A 21436-nucleotide genomic window follows, 5' to 3' on the forward strand; every position below is an offset into this window, starting at 1 on the left:
AACACAAAGTTATCTGTTATTGTTTTAGCTCTCCGTTCATTACATGTGCTTAAGAAAAACATTTAAAACACCCATATCTCATATTTGATCACAACAAAGATGTTGTATTTACTATAAATCTGCTCCAAGGACTGAAGAAGTCAAGCAGCCCTGCCCAGCAGGAACTACACTTTGTATGTTTACACTAAAACAAAATATAACTGTCCTCTCTTTCCACCACGTCCCTCCCTTGCTGAATGACTGTTGTTCCACTCATATTGCCAGTGGCATCAGCCAATACTGGAATCCCCTGGTGGCGTGTCTGGACTGGAACCCCCTGTGAGGTTACACCACGTTGCCACTGCTACAGCAAACATTACACCCCGCCACAAAGTCTTACACGTGTGTGGGATTTTACCGTGTTTGTGAATGAGGAGAAAAGCGGTTTAATCTGGTGTCAACTGTCCACCACAGCTGCTTCGCCTCAAATCAAACCCAAAGTGATTTTCAGTATCAATAAAAAGTGTGTTTACTGTTGTTGTAAGAAGAGGTAGAAAATAAGAATACATGTTCTTTGGCAAAGGAATTTAACTTAATTTTATTAAAATATTGAATAGACAACTCTCTCACCAAGTTCACAATAAAACGTTTAACCTCCTGAAAGAGACATGATAAACAAATACAAATTAGTTTCCAAATCATTTTAAATATTTAAGACAACCTCCAAATGTCCAGCTCCTGGTGACCCTCCCAAAGTGAGGACAGACGTGAATGTGTGGCAGTCTACAGAGCAGGTCACTCAGAGACTGTTGGAACAACACCTTTTGCTAAAATGTGCAAATTCAGTTTTTCCATCACCACTCATGCTTGCTGTCTAACAGGCTGTGACTCCTCTAGAATGACCCAAAGAATAAAGACGATAAAAAGAAGTCGAAAAATAACAAAAAGACAATAATTTCCCATATCTACTCCATTATCATTTAAGACAATGCAAAAATAAACTACTACTGTGCAACTAAATTGACTACATCCAACGGCTTTGTTTGTGATAAGAAGAGGAGGTGAACTGTGCAGGATCTGAGTCAAGGCTTTGTTTTCCTCTTAAGGCATTTAAGCTTTAAAGGTCCTCTTCATCAGAAACCAGGACGGCCACATAGAAGGGTGTGCTTCACATCGCAAAACCAGAGTCAAGAGACATATCCATCTTTCTCTTGAGTTTCCTTCAGTGTCCATTTATTGTCGTCTTAGGTAGGTGTGCGTGCATATATTTACAAAAACCAAATGCATCTTACATTACCAAATGCATCGGCACCACGGAGCCTTAGCGAACTTAATAAGTGCAGCGAGGAGCAAGGAGCTACCTCGAGGATTCTCCTGGCAGCCTTCAATCCATCATTGCTCACTCCCTTCCTTCCGTATTTCATTGATTAGCGAGGGTTTATGTATGATTGCATGAACATTTTAGGTCTATATTGGCATCTGTAGGAAGAGAATTCAAGCATTTTTGAGTATTTCAAAGGAGGAGGAAGGGAGGGGGGGGGGGGGGGGCAGTGCTGTCTGAGCTTCTAGAAAACAGGCAGTCTGGTGGAGGTCAGAGTGCAGGCATTGATATCCTCAGTGTGAGAGGCTCTGTGCAGGGACGGTTCTGAGGCACTGCGGTTTATCTTAGGGAGAGCATGCTGGAGAAGCTCAATGGAGGACAAGATCTTAGAAAAAAAATAAGAGAAAGAAGGATTAGATAAAGATAATGGTCCATATTGAACTTGGGGACTTAGTTACCTAGAGCTTACTGCTCACCTGTGGGAAAAGCGGCCTCTCATCCTTGGACTTCTTGATGCAATCTGCCACCAACCTTTTCATGGCTTTGGGGCAGTTCTTGTAGAGTTTACTGAGGTCTGGTGACAGGTAGCCTCTCCCCACCATGAAGATAATCTGTAAGGATGGAAGGAGAGAGATCATGAAGCTGGTGGAGTGGAACACTGATCACATCTGCAATATCAAGAGCAAAACTAATGATCCGCTTCACCACCACGTGGAGAGTGAGTTGAAGGGGACACACGTCCAAAGCACTAGAGTTACTGTGAAGACATGAGTGACTGATGCTGCAGAGAAAAATGATAATAGGCTACGTGCTGCTGGGTCAGCTGAGTGCAAAGTCACTCTACAGTATCAAGGACAGGTTAGTAAGGAAGTGGATAAAACTTATGGGGACACGTTGTACAGCAACTCCATCCACATCTGAGTACAGACACAGTGAACTAAACTAGGAGCCAGGCATGATCCAGACTTGGTCTCGCGGCCTGTGAGAGGACGAAAAACCACAGACGAGCTCTTATGCATACTCATGCACCCCTTTTCTCCCACACGAACAGGGTTGTGTTACCAGGTCTAAAATTAGTTTGGTGGCTCCAGGGTGCCCGCCTCCGTCTCATGCTGGGCCTAAGGCCAGCCCCACAACCCACTTGAGACAGTGAACGCAGCGTCTTTCCACTGGTGAGGGTCCTGCCATTGGCTTGAGTGGTGACATACGGGTTTTAGACAAGGACTAGGTGTCAGAGTGTTGTGCTAAGTTCTGTTTTAAATGAAGGAAGGAAAAACATTTTTTCTCACATTTTCTTTACATTTTGGAACCTTGTCTCCAACTTGCACAGTTCCCACCTGGCATACAGTGTTAACTTTGGTGGCTATTTTAGATTTCGTCTTAGTCTTTAGACGAAAATACCTGTTAGTTTTAGTCACATTTTAGTCTTTTCAGCCCTTTATAATTTTAGTCTAGTTTTAGTCGATACGCCGAAACATCTAAACTCTTTAAATCATTAATGTAGTCCATCCCTAACCACACTGGCTCAGATACTCACTGCACTGTTAATTGTATATCTTGTCATTACTGTTGTTATTATTACTGTTAATTTCATTTTTTAATTATATTGCTCTCTTACCACTTCTCTTTTCCTCTCTCTCCCTCTGTTTATGTGGTTTTTATTTTTCATTTTCTCTTTGTGTTCCTCATTTTCTGTTGTAAAGCACTTTGGATCAACTGTGTTGTGTGTAAATTGCTATATAAATAAAGTTTATTTGATTTGATTTGATCAGATATCTGTATCAGGGTTATACCAAGTGTTACAATCGTCAACATTTCACTCCTTTAACATTTTTGCTTGTGTAATATCTTAAGTTAAATGATTCAGCCAGTCCCTGCTAAAAAGTCAAAAGAAAACATTCTTGATGTGACCAATGTGACTGTATTTTGATTCTCTTGATTCACAGAAAAATACCATGAAAGGACTGTATTGCACATTTACAACGGTCCTTGAATGTACCTGCAGTGAAAGGCGCACTGGACAGTCAGTCAGTTCACAGCACTCTGAAATGCATCTGCATCTTTGATGACTAGGAGTTGATCAAAACTTACTAAATGTGTCTGATGTATCACCAAACTTGAATAAATCAAGCTGTAGACGCGGAGCTTTTTATGGTGATCGCGGCAAAAACGTCAAACATCAAATATTAAACAGACGTCCCCCGGGTGTGTCTTTGTCACTAACGCACACCGGGAGTAAAAATCCTCAATGAAGATGAGACAGATGCATGGAGGCGGGAGAGCTGGTTCATAAAGCACACCTGCTGCAGGTAGGTGACCAAGCTAACACTGTGCCCCTCAGATAATAACTCAGCCTGTCACAGGAATGCATCACTTTCATTTCTAAAGATTAGACACACAGCAGGGAAAACGTGGATTCTTAATGTCAGACTGTCCGGCACTAAAGTTTTCGTCTCGTCATCGTCTCGTTAACAAAATCAAAACATGTTCGTCAGAGTTTTTATTATCAGTGATGCACTTTAGCTCGTCATAGTCTCGTTTACGTCATGAAAAAATTTGTCGTTGATGAACATTTATCGTCATAATTTTGTTAAGGAAATGAACACTGCTGGCATACAGCATAGCGTTTCTAGCCTATTTTTGGGGCTGCTGAAGCACCTCTAAATTGAATCCCAACACCCCTAAAATTTGAGAGATTATTTGTTTTTTTTTTACTGTCCTTTTCAACAAGCTACAACATTTTCAAAACCATACAGTACTTGGTTGAAACATAATATTTTATCAACAAAAATACAGCAGCTCCACCGCGTTTTACATGTTGTGCATTGCATTTCAAATGAAAGTCCCAAAAATAACTCTAATGTCAATTTTTGGTATTTTTGGTACTCACTATAGGGGGCTGGTTTACTCCAGAAACATACATACTGTTTATGTATATGTTGAGGAGCTGGTGTATCAAAATGAGTTGTCTTTCCCCAGAAATTAGGGTTACCATATGTTTCTTTATGATTCCAATCCATTTCTCTTTTGCTGTGGCTCAGCATTTAAAAAACCTTTAGCAGATTTGAGGGTTTAGTCACAGACTTTCCCAAAAAAGTGTTATACTTTTCTTTCACAAATATGGGAATGAAATTAGGTTAAAATGTACGAAACAATTAAAGGTATCTTGCCCGGCTCAGCACCCCTAAACATCCGATCCTAGAATCGCCCCTGGCATACAGTAAATAATGTGTGTAATATATAATAATTATAATGCGACATTACCTGATCTCTATTTGCTGTGTGAGAGTATGGGAGCTCTCCTGTCAAGAGCTCAAAGAGAACAATTCCATAGGAATAGACATCGGACTGGAAGCTGTAGGGATTGTTATCCTGCATCCGGATAACCTCAGGAGCCTGCGCACCCACAGATACGACACAAACAAAAGGGATGACGTTTACTTTCATTACATTGTTGATTTTCAACAGTGTTTTAATGAAGTGTCTTCTTGCTTGTGATACTGACCATCCAGAGAATGGATCCAGACGGCTGCTCCACCTGATGGGAGCCGCTCCACCTTGCCTTCACCGTAGCGAGACCAAAGTCCCCGATTTTCACTGTCAGCCCTTCATGCAAGAAGATGTCTACACGGCTGTTAGGGAATCACAGCGAGAAAACAAATAGGGAACAAAGACCAGACTAGTCTGAGGGTTATATAGTGTATTAACTGACTATATCTTCTACTCAAAGTTCACAGTGAATCACCAATATAAAGGATACTGTTGGACTTCATGTCACGATGAATGATGTTCTTTGCGTGCAGATAGCTAAAAATGATGAAAGGGAATTAGATTCTTGTTCTTTTCAACTTGGATTATCAGAACTGAGCTCCTTTCTCCAGGACTTACTCCATGCCCTGAGCTGTCTGCCTGGCGATGTCCATGAGCTGGATGATCTTGAAGTTCGTCTCGAGGACGTGAATGTGTTTGTAGAGGCTGCTGCCCTCACACCACTGGGTCACTATGGCCAGGTTGTCTTTTGTCATGTAGCCCATGAACAACAGGATGTTGACATGTCGTGTTTTCCTGTGACCAGGAGACAGAGGGGAAGAGGAACTCAACAAAACAGAGATAAGATAATAGCTTGCAATGAAGATGATTCACCAAGAATGCAGCATTTTGCAACACTGAAAACAGGTGGAGAAAAAAAAGGAACCTGTCAAATAAAGACACAGCATCAGTGCCATCCCTTACCTCAAGACTGCCACTTCATTTCTGAATGCCTGTAGCTGCTCTGGTGTGGGGTTGGTGACCTTTAAAATCTTTACCGCAACATCACCTGCGACACAAAAGCCCGTAAAATCCACTGTAAGCTCACATGTCAAGCAATACAACATGCACACTGGTAATTTTCTCCTCATTAAACAAGTCAGGTGACAGAAACGTGACAGTAAGTGAAAGTGCCCCGCCCTGTCAGGAACACATTCTTACCATGCCATTTCCCTTTGTACACGGTTCCAAAGGAGCCTGAACCAATGCGGGAGTGCAGGTACACCTCGCTGGCCTCGATCTCCCAGTAGTAGCTCGAGTCCCTCTTGTCCCGAGGCCTCTGGATGAACAGAGAGAGAAAAAGATACAACTCTTGAATGACAAGTAATGAGAATGACATATGAACACATGAAATATAAAGAATGCAACTTTTGTACATGTGGTTATATGAACAAAATATATATTATATTGTGTCCAATTTTGGTCACTGTGCATGCTTTACATGTTCAGCATTTTTTTGCACCGTGGACAAACTACAAGGACCGATAACACTACAACAAAACCCTTGCAACCCCCTCATTAGGAGCTTCTCTGTGGTTCAATTTTCACTAGTGCTGGGCGATAATTCGATAACGATAATCATTGTGATATAATTTTTCTCGATATAAATATTAAAGATGTTCGATAAAATGTGATATGAATAAACATGTAATTACACCCCCAACAACTTAAAATAGAGGGGGCACTAATGAGCCTTAAACTCTAGTTGCCACCCAACATTAGGCAGAAGAAGAAGATGGCATTAAACAGCCAATCATGTTGCAGGATTAGAGGAAGGCGGGGCTTAAAGACGTTCTGAGTAGAATGTAAACACAGCTGAAACTGAAGGAAACTCAAACTCTACCAGCTCAAAGCAAAGTCGTTAGTGTGACACTGTGTCGACTCTGCGTTAACTATTAACTTAATACACTTCGTTAATATACTTTCAGGATGTGGGTAAAGGAAGAGCACAGAGACAACTTCTGCTGTTCATTTCTAACATTTAATTTCCACTGCGACCATAGGACAACTGAACACTGAATAACCGTGATGCATTCACTGCACTGTGGGAAACAACACCACTCTGCCTGTAACCCTTAGTAATCTTAAAGGGGAGAGCACAACTCAAAACAGTACTCTATTAAACTGATACACAGTACACAATTTGATTTATATTTGTTGTAAATTTAAATCAAATTATGGAAATAACCTCAATCTGAGAAAAATAATCATTACAAACTAAAACTTCACAAAATTTCACCTTTCATTGTAACTCTATGTGTATGAAAATGAAATGTAGCACAGAAAGCAGATTAAAAACACAACAAATCCATTTAACATCTTACTTCTTGGCACTGTATTCGAGAAAAGACACCAAAACTTACAATTTTATTTTTCTCCTGAGTGTTGAAGGAAGTAGCCCTCTCTCGCTGGGCAGGTGCAGGGGCTTTGGACTGGGTCTGGGTCCAGCCAGTGGGACTCTGGCTTGGGGAACTTCCTGCTGCAGAGATGCAGAGAGAAGAAAGCTGTCAGGATTTAAGCCTTAAGATTTGTCCAAAATGATGCCCAAGCCTGTACACAAGAAATTCTATGTTAAGAGCCATATAGTTTAGCGTAACAAGAGCTCTCTCTAGACATTCAGGAACCACTGTATGTCTCCTCTTTCTGTGAGCCTTCCTTGGTTTGTAACAGACTCACCCTCTAAAAAAATGCTATGATAGAAACAAATAAGGGTGGATTAAAATCAATTCAACAAAATTTGTATTGGGATATTATTTTTAAACAGTAGAAGGCACTATCTGCATTATACTCCACTTGTTCAACATCATTAAGTCTCTTGACGAGAGCTGCTCTCTCGTCACTCTCTGATTGGAGGTGTTTTAAGTTTAAAGCATGTTTTAGAATCAGCTGACTAAAGGTGTTGCACACAGCGGCGACACTCAGCTGGGGGCTGCAGCTGAGTGACAGGTCTGCACCAGCGCTCTTTTTCTCTGCCACCGGACTGATTCTGACCGGGTTGTGCTCCCGGCTGACACCATACTGCGTTTAAATGCTTATTTTTCTCAATAAGAACAAGAAAACTGGACACTGTGAGTCCAAACTATGAATCTGTTCAGTTGTCCTGTTGCAGTAAATCCACATGTTGTAGTCTGAGTCTTCACTCTATGACCATGCGTCCACAGAGATTATTTATAAGCCTGCTCCTCACGTTGATATTCAGCATGTTAACATTTCGAAGACCTCAATATGATCTTTAGCTGTTTAATACCATCAGTAATATACACTGTGTCGTGAAGGAAAATTTGATTATGGGGAAAAAGAAGCATTTGGCATTATTTTTGACATGGAAAACATTCATGTTTTTTTTAATGATTAAACAATAATTGATCGTTACATTTCCAAAGACAGATCACGGAGAATACTTGAAATGTACATCCCTAATTCAAAGAGATTTACCTTATTTGTTTTAATACTTAACACTTTCATTTGGGAATCATTCACTTTCCATTTCTCTATAATTGGTATGAATATTTCCAACAGGGTATTTTTTGTACGGTTAGTTTAGTTTTTTTGCCACTTGTGGAAAAAAAGTGTGCAGCAGTTTTATTTGAGTTACAACACACCTTAAAATGAAAAAGGATTAATTTGTTTACAAAGAAATATAAGAGAAAAAAAAAAATATTGCAACTGTCCATATCTGAGAATTGAAATAAAATAGTTATTTAAATTTTGAGTTCAATCCAGTTCTCTTGAAAATCGTTAGAGAATCGTGAGTGAATCGTATCGTGAACCAAAAATCAGGATTTGAATCGAATTGTGGGTTGAGTGTATCCTAACATCCCTAATAAAGATTAATGACAACTTTATATAAAGCCATATATTTTCTTATTTAATGTCCAGATTTGTGTTGATTGTGTCTACTGATAAGCTATATTCTATCATAGTTTTAGCTAAACTCTGTCATGCTGCTGTTATGGGAAGCTTCCATTCTGGAGGGAGACAGTGATGCCTAAATGGTCGATTGACAAAGGAAGGCATAGTTCTGAGCACATCTATGTTTCACTTTAATGCACAATCAATCAAAGAGGGAGATCTGTGCTGAGAGTAAAGCGAGTACTTTTGCTAACACAAAACAGAGTGAGCACTTACCTGAGTCATGGTCACGCATTGCATCCTACAAAGACACAAAAGAAAAATGTCAGCATGCTCAAACTGTAAGCGACATGCTGCACTGTCACTCATGAGTTGACTTGCAAACTAAGATGTGAATGCAGATAACTTGTTTGCAATGCATGCCATTGAGATAGCACACACACACACACTGCTTTCTAACCTTTTCTGGAATCTCAGGTGAGGCCTCAACAAAAGACTGGGGGAAGTGCACAATACCTACTTTCCTCTTCAGCCAGAACCTATGACACCACGAGCTGGGGAAGGTATTCAGGCAGTCTAGCTACTCCCCAGCAGGGTGCAAAACAACAGGGCAGTGAGGATAGAGGGGGGAAAAGGACATAGTAAAGGAAAGTGAGGAGGGAACAATGACAAGAGTGATGCCCAGGTTTGTACCTGGACAGAGTATAGGAAAAATGTGCTACACGGCATGCAAATCAGTGAGCTGATTATGCAAGAATATTGGCAGTGAAAAAGCAGAAACTAGAACTGAACAGGGGGAAGTCAAGTTGCACATTTTAAAAGTGCTAAAATAAGATGCCATCAGGGGAATTACACAAAACAGGCTCAACCCTGTCCAGGTGGATTACTTGAGGCAGAGAGAGATAAGAGGTAGAAAAAAAAAAGAAAGGTGAAGATAGTTGAAATGCCTGAGAAAGTGTGTAGGAGGGCTAGATCACTCTCAGTCAGGGGATATTTTAGGAGTGGCTCGAACCTACAGTAGTACCCAAGGGGGCCCACATGGTGTGTAGTTACCTCGATCATGCTGCTGTCTACAGGCAGGGTGGTGCTAACCATGTGGACATTGGGTGTGGAGGTGGAGCGCTGCCTCTGGGAGAGACCGCCGCCTGTGGGTGGGTAGGGCGTGGTGTAGTTGAAGGCATGAGGGGTGGAATATCGGTGGGCTGAGCTGTAAAGGTGCAAAAGGATCAAATATTAGAAAGGAGCAGTGACGCTGCATTCATTTCGTTAACGAAGTTATGACGATATATGTTCGTCAACGACTAAATTTTTTCATGACGAAAACGAGACTTTGACAAGCTTAAGTTCATCACTGAGAATAAAAACTCTGACGAACATGTTTTGATTTTGTTGACGAGACGATGACAACACGAAAACTTTAGTGGCGGACTGTCAGTTATTATCTGAGGGGCGCAGTGTTCGCTTGGTCTCTACCTGCAGCAGGTGTGCTTTATGAACCAGCTCTCCCTGCCTCCAGGCATCTGTCTCATCTTCATTGATGATTTTTACCCCCGGTGTGCGTTAGTGACAAAGACACAACCGTTGCCGCCATTACTGTAAAAAGCTTGATTTATTCTAGTTTGGCGATACATTAGACACATTCAGTAAGTTTTGATCAACTCCTTGTTGAAAGATGCAGATGTATTTCAGAGTGCCGTGAACTGACTGTCTAGGGCGGCTGTCACTGCAGGTGCATTCAGGTACCGTCGTAATGTGCAATACAGCCCTTATATTGTGTTCATGGCATTTTTCTGTGAATCAAGATAATCAAAATACAGTCAAAGTGGTCACATCAAGAATGTTTTATTTTGACTTTTTAGCAGGGACTGGCTGAATCATTTAACTTAAGATATTACACAAGCAAAATTGTTAAAGGAGTGAAATGTTGACGATTTTAACACTTGGTATAACCCCGATACCAATATCTGATCAACTACATGAATTATTTACAGAGTGAAAATGTTTCGGGAAAAATTAAAGACTGAAATGTTTTGAGTTTCCGCTGACTAAAACTATAAAGGGCTAAAAAGACTTAAATGTGACTAAAACTAACAGGCATTTTCATCTAAAGACTAAGACTAAACCTAAAATAGCCGCCAAAGTTAACACTGCTTCAAAGTGGCGTGCACCGCTGACAGCTGAAAGTAAACAAACACTGGATTCTCTCATTTCTGTTGAATTAAGATTGTGGTGGGTGTGGGGCAAACCATTGCATGTAGTGTTGTAGCATTAGCAGGTTGATACCACACATGGAGAATCAATGTGAAGCATGCTTTGTGTATACAACAAAAACAGAACCTAACAGAGAAAGTGAAGTGAGGAAGCACTTCTGGGTATTTTATCGTCGCCTTCCTTTTATCTGAGTTTTATTAACTTGACCCTGTGGAGGTGTTTACCCCTCAACGTTGATTTGGAAACAATCTAAATGTTAGTCTGACGGGAAACGTTCACTTTTACAAGCACAAAAAAAACATACAGACAAGAACGCTGCATCGTATGCATAAATAAAACTTTACACTTTTAATTGAACCAAAGGTTGACACAGCTCCTCTTATTAAACAGTTAACTGTGCTGTACAGTGACTGCTGCTTAAAACGGGGACAGTGAAACTCCAGCTGAGTGACGTATACAAACAGAGATCGTATTAATTCACACTTGTGCCAATGGAGTGCACTCCTAGAGAACAATACCCCCTCCTGGCACAACTAAACTTTGTTTTGAAAGGGCGTTTGAGATTGCTCTGCATGGAACAACTTAATACTTGGCCTGTGCTAATTTGGCAGCTAGAAGTGATATTTAACCATTTTAAGTGCTCCTGAAACAACAGGCTCTTTTCACACCTCTCATTACATCAGCACTTGGACTTGTAAGCCCCCATAAAGCTGAGGACGTCATTAAAAAACAGGATTTAATTAAGGTTCTTTACAAATCAGAACATTACTACAACTGTGCTGCAGTCAAACATGGCAAGGAACAAAAAATGGCAATGATCACTGTGACTTTAAGGGGAAAGCATTTTAGTTGGGATGTATGAGTTACTGAGCAATAGTGAGAACATAAATGTCAGCACAGCAACTGTTTGGTGAAGTAAGACAGAGTACCTACATGGGAGCTAGCTGTAAAGACAGGGAGATACAGGCAGACATGGCTGCCCAGAGAGGAGCGTCTATGTGCTCACTGCTCCACAGGGGACATAGAGACAGAGATGCACTTCCTCCTCCACTGTAACAAGTTCTCTTTTCTAAGAGATTCCCACTCGAGGAAATTACTAAAATAGTAACAAACTTCCCAACATTAACCCCAGAAGAGAAACCTGGGGGAAGGGTCAGCAGCTCCTCTGGCTGCTAAATATGTGTCTGCCAGTCCCAGCCTGAGGGACGCACCATCCCATAATATCTGATTTTAGGTGAAGGTTTTATGAGCATACTGCATAAAGTGAGGACATTGAGATATGCTGTATGGGTGACACCATCGTTCATTAATGCGTATAAAATATGTAATATATAAAGTATGTAATGTATACAATATGTAATGAATATAATATGTAATGTATGTGTATAAATCTTATGTGCTTTGGCAACATGTCTTTGTTCATGCCAATAAAGCAAATTGAATTGAATTGTGCTCCATTTATATTTTATGTTTACCCATATCTTTTATTTGCACCTGAGAATGGAAGACTCTGGAAGAGCAGTATCCATATCTAGTATTATAGAGTAATACTTACAGTATGGTACAACATCTATTCTATGATATTAGAAGCGTAACAGGATTGACTGTTTAGAAAAATGCTACCTCACCTTGGAAACCGTGTTAAGGACTCTCTCATTCGCCGGGATGTCAGCGGGGGCAGTGATGGGGCGGAGCTCTCGCCAGGTGTCGGAAACAACCTGAAGATATAGAGAGTGACGATGAATGAATCTCTGACAGTGTACAGTGTGTAGGAATGTCTGAGTGCTTTATCAAATAGCAGATAGCTGTGTGACTCTACAGGTGAGGTTATCAGGTAAGAGATCTAGATATTTGAATGATTAATGTCAGCTTCCAAAACAACTCGTATAAGCCTGTGTTATCAGTGACAGGATGGAAGGACATGAATACAAGCTCACACCAGATCAGTAGGTCTGCAGAAACAGCAGAACTTTCCCACTCTATATTAAGTTTTGATGAATTACAAAAAGATCTGATGAGGCTACAATTTTAAGAAGCTATAAACTTGTCCCTGTTGTTACATGTGTTTATCTCTTTGTCTCCTTCCGTCTTGATTTTAAATGACTTAAATCAGCTGCAGCTTCATGGAGCTCAGAAGCGTGTGTTTTTAGCTGGCTTGACGGCTGCTAAGAAGTTGGTTGCTACTAGATGGAAACACCCCTTACTGCTTACTCGTAAACTATGGTTAATAACGTTTATTGATATTGTGTATTTGGAACTGTCTACAGCTTGTGTCCATGGAGCCAAAGAGGACATAACTCAGCTGTGGTGTGCTACAGTGGACAATCTTAAGAACTTGCTGAACTGAGCAATCCCCCTCACACAATTTCTCTTACATACCCACATACACACACACATACATCAACATAACTTTACCACATTACCACAAAATATGAATTTCCTTCCTTCTTCTGGACCTGTTGTTTTGTTGTGTTTTTAATTTTATTTTTGTCTGTTTGTTCCTTGTTAATCTGTTTGTATGTAACTGCAGAAATTACAATAAAAATTGATCCAGAAAAAAGGAGGCCATAAGCTTCCAAACAGACACTTGGTTTAATGTGAGAAGTTAAAAATGCTGATAACTTCCTTTATTATTCTTAATGTGATCAAAAGCTGTAATGTAATAGAAAGCACTAGGGATGCACCGAAAATTCGGCCACTGAAAATTAGCATTTTCGGTTTTTGGATTAAATACTTTTATCACCGAAACAGAATGTTGTGATGACGCAAGCAAACACTGCGTTCAGTACGCGCTTGTCTGAATAAGGGCCAACATGTCTGCATCCATCATTCCTTTAACTGCAACACTAAAGCGTCTTCTAAGCAAAGAGGTTGAGACGGGCAACGGAGTGAAAACAATGAAAGAACACTCTATAGAGTCTGTCAGCACACGTTTCACTGAGATCTATTCGGATCCTCTGCACTTCATCGCGACTGTACTTCATCCGCGTTATAGAGATCATTACTTGGATGTGGGAATAAAGCAGCGTGCAGGAATGATCCAGGCCGCAATGGATGCTGAGAACCCGCTTGGAGACGGAGAAGCGCACAGCGCAGGAGAAGGAGAACAGAGCGCAGAAAAAAAGACTCGTCTCTCTGAGCCAGATGAGGGGCATGCACCCTCGTTGCCTGACCTGTTCAGTGAGATCCTTGATTTTAGTGAGGCTAGTAAAAAGTCAGAGCCATAAATGCAATGGTTCATCATAGTTCTCAAAAAGTGCCAGTGTAGCCTGAGTCAACTTATGGATCGTAAAATCAAGTTTTGGGAAGTTTACTGTACCCTAAATGAGGAATGGCTATGTCTGATGAAATGACCACTGATTTTCAGTGGTCATTTGTGCAATACTTACATGTCTTAATGGATCAGAGCAGCTACAATTTTTGTCCAGAGTATTTTTGAAATGGAAAATCTGACTTCTTATTCAGGGTGTGTATTTCCATGGATTTTGCACAAAGTTGCCTTTTTTGATATTGAGTATTATTGAAAACAAGATGCTACATCTCAAGGGGCTTTAATAAATACTTTACAAATTAAACTAAATTACAATATTACTAATAATTGGCATAATCATTTCTCTCTGTGTTTCGGTTTTTCGGCCATCCCTAGAACACACTGATGCTATGTCCTCATGTCGGTGCTAAGACACTTACAGAAGTTGTCGAATATTGCTCCAGTCCACACACATAGTGGGCACCTTGGTGCTACAATGCTCGTGGAACTTGTAGCCGCATGTTTGGCAACGGAAACCATTCAAAAGAAACTTCTGGCAAATGTCACAGAAAGCTAGTTTTAGGTATGTTTTCCGAACCTGAAACGACAGAAGAAAAATGTTTGTATTCAGTAATGACACTTTGCAGTAGTTTGAGGATATCGTAAATGCTTCAAGGACTTACAAAATTATGTGTCGTCAAGGGAACGTGATCTAGAACCTCCACCAGCAGCTCTTCACCAATGAGCGAGGTGGAGCCAGTGTTCCAATCCATCCGAAGCTTTTTACTGCGACACAAAAATCAAGACTTTATATTAAAAAATATGAAAGAGAGAAAATAAACGCAGGCAGGGAGTAAGATGGCGGTTCCCACAATCTCTGATATGAAAATGTCTGAGCTCACCTCCTCTGTCCTGGATGCAGCCTGAAGACAGCGCAGCACTGAGGCTGCAGACCTCGCACCTTTAATGCTTTAATCAGGCAACTGTATAGAGTCATACCTGGTCGCACATTTACCTGAGGGAGGAAAAATATAGATTGGTGCCTTTCTTAATTGCAGGAGTGTAAGCAGCTTTATGTATCTTTAAACAATTTGCTCCACATATAGTTTCCCCAGCACCCAAACTGGGAGTCTGTAAAAACATGTGCAACAACCACTCACCACGGTGCGCTGCTGGTTTGGGAGGTAGACACGGATAGTGCTGCTAGTCTTAGAGTCCGGCATCTTGCTGTCATCTGAGGAGCGACGCTGGCAGGAAAAGCCCTGGACCATGGTCGGGGAAAGGCATGGGCCCTCAAACGCAGAGTCCTTCACACCGAAGCCGTTGCTCAGGGTCTTCCACGCTCCCTGAAGATGCTCCATTAGAAAAACCAAGTCCTTGCAATGGTCTGAAAAAACAACACATGCACAAATATCAGCAGGCTATATCAGCAATCGACTACTTTCTCAATCTGTGATCATTCTCTCAGTCTGCCATCAATCTTTCAGAGAGTATCTTTGTGTTAAAGCTTATACCCACAACCAAATATGTAACCTTTAAATAACAGTCAACAGTTAATGTAAGTCAATCAAAAAAAAATCCTTACAGCAAAGAAAAAAGGAGCAAAACAAACAGATTTGAATGAATGCATCATGAACTTGTTTGATGTAATCCCCAAACATAATCTCACCAAGTGAAACCAACCCTCTCGGGTGATTAAGGCCATTTTGAGGTTATGTCAGTACACTAGTGGGAGCCTCTTAAAAGTGTGACAGGAAGAGAGAAGACGACCTGAATATGCTGACCTGTTATTTGTCCCAAATTCTCAGCAAGCCGTTTACTGCTATTTAAGGAGTGGTTTTTAAACCATGTGACTTTTTTATTTTATTTTTTTAAACATATAAATCGAAATGTTCATATTCTCTTGAACAGAGAGGGAACATCAGAGTAATGCAGACAAACTAATCCACTCAGACAAGGAGAATCTCAGGCCACCATACACGTCACATGTGTTATTTACAGACAGACCTGGGGCCTCATGTACAAAGACTTGCGTGTATTTCCTACTGAAACATGGAGTACGCTCAAATCCAGAAATCGTCGTACGCACAAAAATGTCCAGATGTATGAATCTGTTTGCGAGGATCAAGCGGCAATCTCCGGTCTAAAAAATATGAGGCCAATGCGGAAGTGTTAAAAACTGCATTTCATCGAGGATCCGCTTGAGGCTGGCTCCAGATTTTGCCGGAAACCACATACACACCAATTCAAAAAGGCTGATCTTTACAGCAGAAATAAACATGTTTACAGCCTGGTACAAAAGACGAGTGTAGTCTGGATAGCTCATTTCTCGATCGGCACACACTGTACGGGGATGAATTTTTTTGTAACGCAGCAATTTCAAAGATATTGAGATTACGAGTCTTCCAATGAGAGGCACAGCTGACTTGATTGACAGGCGGGAACACTGTAGCTGTTGGCTAGGAGGCTCAAAGCCCGCCTCTTTACGTCACAATCGCTCGACAGCAGCAATATGGCTGCCGACGACGATTGGCCTCAAAACAGCGCTTCAGAAACAGATGAGTGACGTCACGGATACTACGTCCATATTTTATACAGTCTATGGCGAGGATCAACAGCTGTAGAAACGTGCGTATGCCAGCCATGAAGTTGGTGTGAGGCACCGCACATTTCCACGGTCATTCCACTCTTGATACATTTAAACTTTGCTGTGAAAAAGAGCATACGCCACGTTTTTGTGCGTACGCACCCTTTGTAAATGAGGCCCCTGGCTTCTCTGCATGGTCAGGCAACAGATATCTAAATCTTAAAATCATGAAAAAAAGAGGAGTGGGAGGAGACATCAGTGCCTCTCAAGATAAACATTTTTAAATTATGCAGTAGTCCGTTATCTGTTCATCACAAGTACATAGGCTCCCAGTTCTGCCTACTTTTCAATACAAACTGCAGGCTAGGATCGCTGATTCCTGGTATTCATTTTAAGGATGTATACTCTCACCCAGCTCAACTCCTTATTTTCTCTGGCGTGCCTTATAACCAGTGGTGGACAAAGTACACAGCTTCATTACTTAAGTCAAAGTATAGATCCTCCTGGTCAAATATTACTCCAATACAAGTGAAAGTTCGCTCTGTCAGATTGTTACTTGAGTTAAAGTACTGAAGTAATTGCTTTTAAAAATACTCAAGTATTCAAAGTACTTCTTAAAAAATCTCTAAACATTGTGTTTTCACAAAGCACGAGTGTAGACTAGACTACAAAAGGAGTACATTATGTTACATCATGTTTATCTAGAAACCATTATTTTAAATCTCTGGAATAAAAACAGAAACTAAGTTACTCCAAGCACGGACAACTTAGTTTGAAATGTTCATCTGGAATGAAACAAATGTTACGTAGCTCAACACGCTTTCTCAGGTTGGACAGTGAATTTTTGTGTGTTGGGCAGAGTGGGAAACAGGGAGAACATTTCAAACGATACGTATCATTCTTAATTTCAAAAACCTCTAACACAGGCTGGAGATATGTGCATGGGTGCTCATGTGGAAAATTATAGACATCACCACCTCTAAATGAACTGCATGATCTGAGTGAAACTTGCTCTGTGTTTGCTCCACGTTCAACCATGGAGACGCACAATATACAGGTACGACTAAACCACTGAGACAAACAGAACTACACAAACACAGTTTACTGTCTTAGGGATCAGATTTCAGAAAAGAGAAGGAAATTCATGAACTGACTTCAAAGCAAAAGTAGTGAGTAACTAGAGCACTGATAGAAATGTAGTGGAGTAAAAAGTACAATAAATGTCTTCTGAATGTAGTGGAGTAAAAGTAATAAGTATCCCACAAAAAATAATACTCAATAAAAGTACAGATACTCAAAATATTGACTTAAGTACAGTACTCAAGTAAATATACTTTGTTACTGTCCACCACTGGTGCCTTATAATACAAAGCCCTGTTAACACTGAAGAGATGATTTACTGCAGTTAGTGGTTAGCTGTCAGTCACAGCACACATAACCAGTATGACAGTGGTACAGAAAAGCAGGAACTAAGAAGTTTGTGGGAATTAATTTCAACCCTTCTCGCCATGCTGGAGGAATTGTGTTCAAAACATGGTGCTATGATGCATCCAGGAAAGGGTATCAACAAAAAGAATGGGAGCCCAGAAAAAAAGAGACTTTACTCCCGTTTGCTTGTGCCTGTCTGCATGAGTTAACACAGTTAATATTACAGACCTGCGAGTTTTGCACCCATTCACTGTTAAGTCACTCTATCTAAGTAGATGAGATCAGTGTCAGCAGCAGGTTAGCATATTTCAAGAGTTTGGGAGAAAATAACTCACTCAGCTGACTTTTGAACGCCTTCAACAGTGTCCCTGTTAAATCCAACTTCTTTGTAAACAGTGTAAAATAAGCCTACAAGTGAAATGCGTGCTCACTTTGTACTACCAAAGGAGCCACTGGTAGCTACGTGTGTTTTTTAAAAGGCCTCGTAGTTCCAGTTATTGCTGTGAAATTGCCCGCAGGCCCTCAGAAGCGAATTAGCTTTCTCGTTTAACTTCACTGCACTCCTAAACTCACTGTCCCATTCAAATGTTACTTCTTCAAAACGCTGCATGTATTGATCGCGTGCCGTAAGGTTAATATGTTTGTTGTTAACTGTCGTAGTCAGCATTTAAGAAACAAATCAAAGTGTAGCAATGCTAGGAGCGAGTAGCCCGAGTGTGCTTACCAAGAGAAGTTAGAAAAGTTGTGCTCCGCCATAACTTCAGGAAAAAGAGGCGTCGGTGACATCATCATATTTGCAACGCATTCAAAGAAAAGGGAAAAAAGTTGGAAAGGACCCTTAAAGGGGAAATGATTGTTTTATCCGATAAATGTTACAATAATGCGAGTAGTGAAGGTCAGAGACGGGTCTGCTTTAAGCAGCCACTCTGATATAAAAGAGGAAAAGTTATATATCCAAGTGTCGGTGCGTAAAAGCGAAAAAAATCCGTCGGAACCTCAAAGTGACACGACGAAGGATATTATTTAAGTCCCGTGAAGCACTTTCAAAGTAAAACACCCCCAGAAGTTGCTCGGTAATGCCTCGCGTTTCAGTCAATATTTACGTTGATGAGGAGGCGAAGGTGAAAAGGTTTGAGTTGATGTCGTGCGTCCGTCTGACGCCAGTGATTGAAACAGGACCTTGCAGTCATAACAAGAGTTGCAAGCATCACCAACACTATTATAAGCCCTCCCACTTTGGTTAGACTGTGCTTTTACTTTTAAGACATCAAAAGGAATATATTTCAAAATGTTGGTGCTCTTATTATCTGACCTACCATTTATATTACATTAAAAACTGGCGAGAGAATGAATCAAAACAGCAGAGCTCAAGGTAACAAAAACATAAAGGCTAACTCATGTTGCAACATTAACAATTTAAAAGATTCAAATTCAGGCAACTACCGGTTTGGAATAAGAAGTAGTCCTTCACTAACTCCTAGTGCACCATCATCTGGAGATTTGGGGAAAATGCATTTGAAATTATTGTGGAACCTTTCCGTAATTCCCGAATGTCATTTTTTATTATCGGAAAAAAATATGGTAAAAAAAAAAAATCGAGATTTATGCAACGGTTTGAAAAATGTTCCATGTTGCCTTAATAATGGAGGCATTTTTTAATAACCTAGACTTGTTTTATTCCTTGATTTATACATATTTTGTTCAAAGGTTTCAAAAGCTCCTGTCTGTCAAAAACACAGTGACTTCTTTTCCAAACTGGCTCTGAAACAGAACAATTGTGAAACCGTACCTCCACACTCACCATGTGTTCACCATCTCTGTAGCATTACGGTTTGAGTCCCCTGAGGTGCCCCGATCACACACAGATGGCTCATAGGTCCTTTCAGCAGGCTGGACTTGACACGGTCTAAGTGGTATAAACCAACTTCATCACCATCCCGGACAATATGTCTTGATGGGATCAGCATACAATGTTTCCAGAGAGAGAAGTAGCAGGCACTTTCAGATAAGAAAACAATGGTGCTTTTCTATTTGCGACTACGTGTACTTAAATCCTACTCATCTAATCTTACTTTCTATCTAGTTTAGCTGAAAATGTCATTTTGTTGAGGATGTACATCAAACAAATAGCAGAAATGCCAAATACTGGTTTCTGTGAGGATGAGGGCAGGGCTTTGTCATTGTGGAGCGTTTTAAGGTACTCCACCCTACATGCAACAGTACCTTTGTATTTCAGTCAGTGAGAGCTATTTGGAAATACATCTCATCATCCATCAAACATGACACATTCTAGTATATGATATTTCCACCCCATGTTTTTATTAAAGGTTGTTAGCTAACGACTGAGAATCATCAGAAATAAAAAAAAATCAGAGCCACCTTAAGACTAACATGAACGCATCTTTCCCACTTATTGATCTGAGCACTTACAGGCCAGTTAGCTGAGATGCTTGCAGCTCTCATGGATTGTTGTCTCTATCAGTTCCCTTGAATTCAAAACATGATGTAATCAGGAAGACTCTAAAGAGCAGGAGGATCTGCATCAGAGTTATACAGAAATATGTGAGGTCTCAGTGTGAGGTCTAATTGTCATATTGTCTGTTTTCTATTAGTGCAACATTTGCACTTTAACTGTTTTCAACTCATTCATCATTCATTACTCATCAGAAAACTGGTCACACCATCAGGGATGTTGGTATTTTACCTGACAATAATTTTACTTACACACTGTTCACCTTATGCTTAAAATACAGTGGGTAAGGAAAGTATTCATACCCCTTCACTTTTCTACATTGTGTTATGTTACAGCCTTATTCCAAAATTGATTAAATTATTTTTTTCCCTCAACATTTTACACACAATACTCCATAATGACAAAGTGAAAAATGTTTATTAGAATTTTTTGTTTTTTTGTTTTTTAGAATTTGTAATTACTTTGCAAAAAATTCTAAAAAACATTTTTCACAAATGAATTAAAAATAAAGCACTCAAATATTGCATGTACATAAATATTCACACCCTTTACTTGAAAATTTAAATTGAGCTCAGGTGTATCCTGTTTCCTCTGACCATCCTTGAAATGTTTCTACAACTTGATTTGAGTCCACCTGTGGTAAATTCAACTGATTGGACATGATTTGAAAAGGCACACACCTGTCTTTATACGATCCCACAGCTGACAGTGCATGTCAGAGCACAAATCAAGCCACAAAGTCAAAGTAATTGTCTGTAGACCTCAGAGACAGGATTGTATGGAGGCATAGATCTGGGGAAGGGCACAGAAAAAATCTGCAGCATTGAAGGTCCCAAAGATTACAGTGGTGTCCATCATACATTATGGAAGAAGTTTTCAACCACCAGGACTCTCCCTCGAGCTGGCCGCCTGGTCAAAATGAGCGATCACAAAGAAGGGCTTTAGTCAGGGAGGTGACCATAACCCAACGGTCACTCTAACAGAGCTCCAGCGTTCCTCTGTGGAGATGGGAGAACCTTCCAGAAG

At 40.5% G+C, this 21436-nt stretch overlaps 1 protein-coding gene across 5 annotated transcripts; it reads right to left on the reverse strand.

Moving 5' to 3' along the window:
* Positions 1 to 549: 549 nt before the first annotated feature.
* Positions 550 to 20064, reverse strand: raf1a (Raf-1 proto-oncogene, serine/threonine kinase a). Of its 5 annotated transcripts, none has more exons than XM_034695765.1 (17): positions 19739 to 20064; positions 15083 to 15309; positions 14825 to 14937; positions 14606 to 14708; positions 14363 to 14520; positions 12301 to 12390; positions 9515 to 9668; positions 8738 to 8762; positions 6973 to 7088; positions 5771 to 5888; positions 5534 to 5618; positions 5189 to 5365; positions 5061 to 5107; positions 4806 to 4924; positions 4565 to 4696; positions 1777 to 1911; positions 550 to 1685 (listed from the first exon to the last, which is right to left on the reverse strand). In XM_034695765.1, the coding sequence occupies exons 2-17, from the start codon at positions 15281 to 15283 to the stop codon at positions 1545 to 1547; spliced, it is 1914 nt and encodes a 637-aa protein (XP_034551656.1). In that variant the 5' UTR covers positions 15284 to 15309; positions 19739 to 20064; the 3' UTR covers positions 550 to 1544. The 5 variants fall into 5 exon arrangements, with proteins under 5 accessions (XP_034551656.1, XP_034551658.1, XP_034551659.1 ...); XM_034695767.1 differs by lacking the exon at positions 19739 to 20064 and adding an exon at positions 19041 to 19147; XM_034695768.1 differs by lacking the exon at positions 19739 to 20064 and adding an exon at positions 18662 to 19132 and having other exon boundaries at positions 6973 to 7085.
* Between the last annotated feature and the right edge of the window lie 1372 nt (positions 20065 to 21436).

The sequence above is a fragment of the Notolabrus celidotus genome, chromosome 11 (genome assembly GCF_009762535.1).
Source record: "Notolabrus celidotus isolate fNotCel1 chromosome 11, fNotCel1.pri, whole genome shotgun sequence".
NCBI lineage: Eukaryota > Metazoa > Chordata > Actinopteri > Labriformes > Labridae > Notolabrus > Notolabrus celidotus.

What these genes read in the sequence shown, in the direction of transcription:
- raf1a (XM_034695765.1), bottom strand. Translation starts at nt 15,283, where the DNA reads ATGGAGCATCTTCAGGGAGCGTGGAAGACCCTGAGCAACGGCTTCGGT. An exon ending in CTGCATCCAGGACAGAGGAG is followed by an intron (nt 14,709 to 14,824) that starts GTGAGCTCAGAC and finishes TTTGTGTCGCAG; the next exon opens with TAAAAAGCTTCGGATGGATT. An exon ending in AATGAAGTGGCAGTCTTGAG is followed by an intron (nt 5,366 to 5,533) that starts GTAAGGGATGGC and finishes TCCTGGTCACAG; the next exon opens with GAAAACACGACATGTCAACA.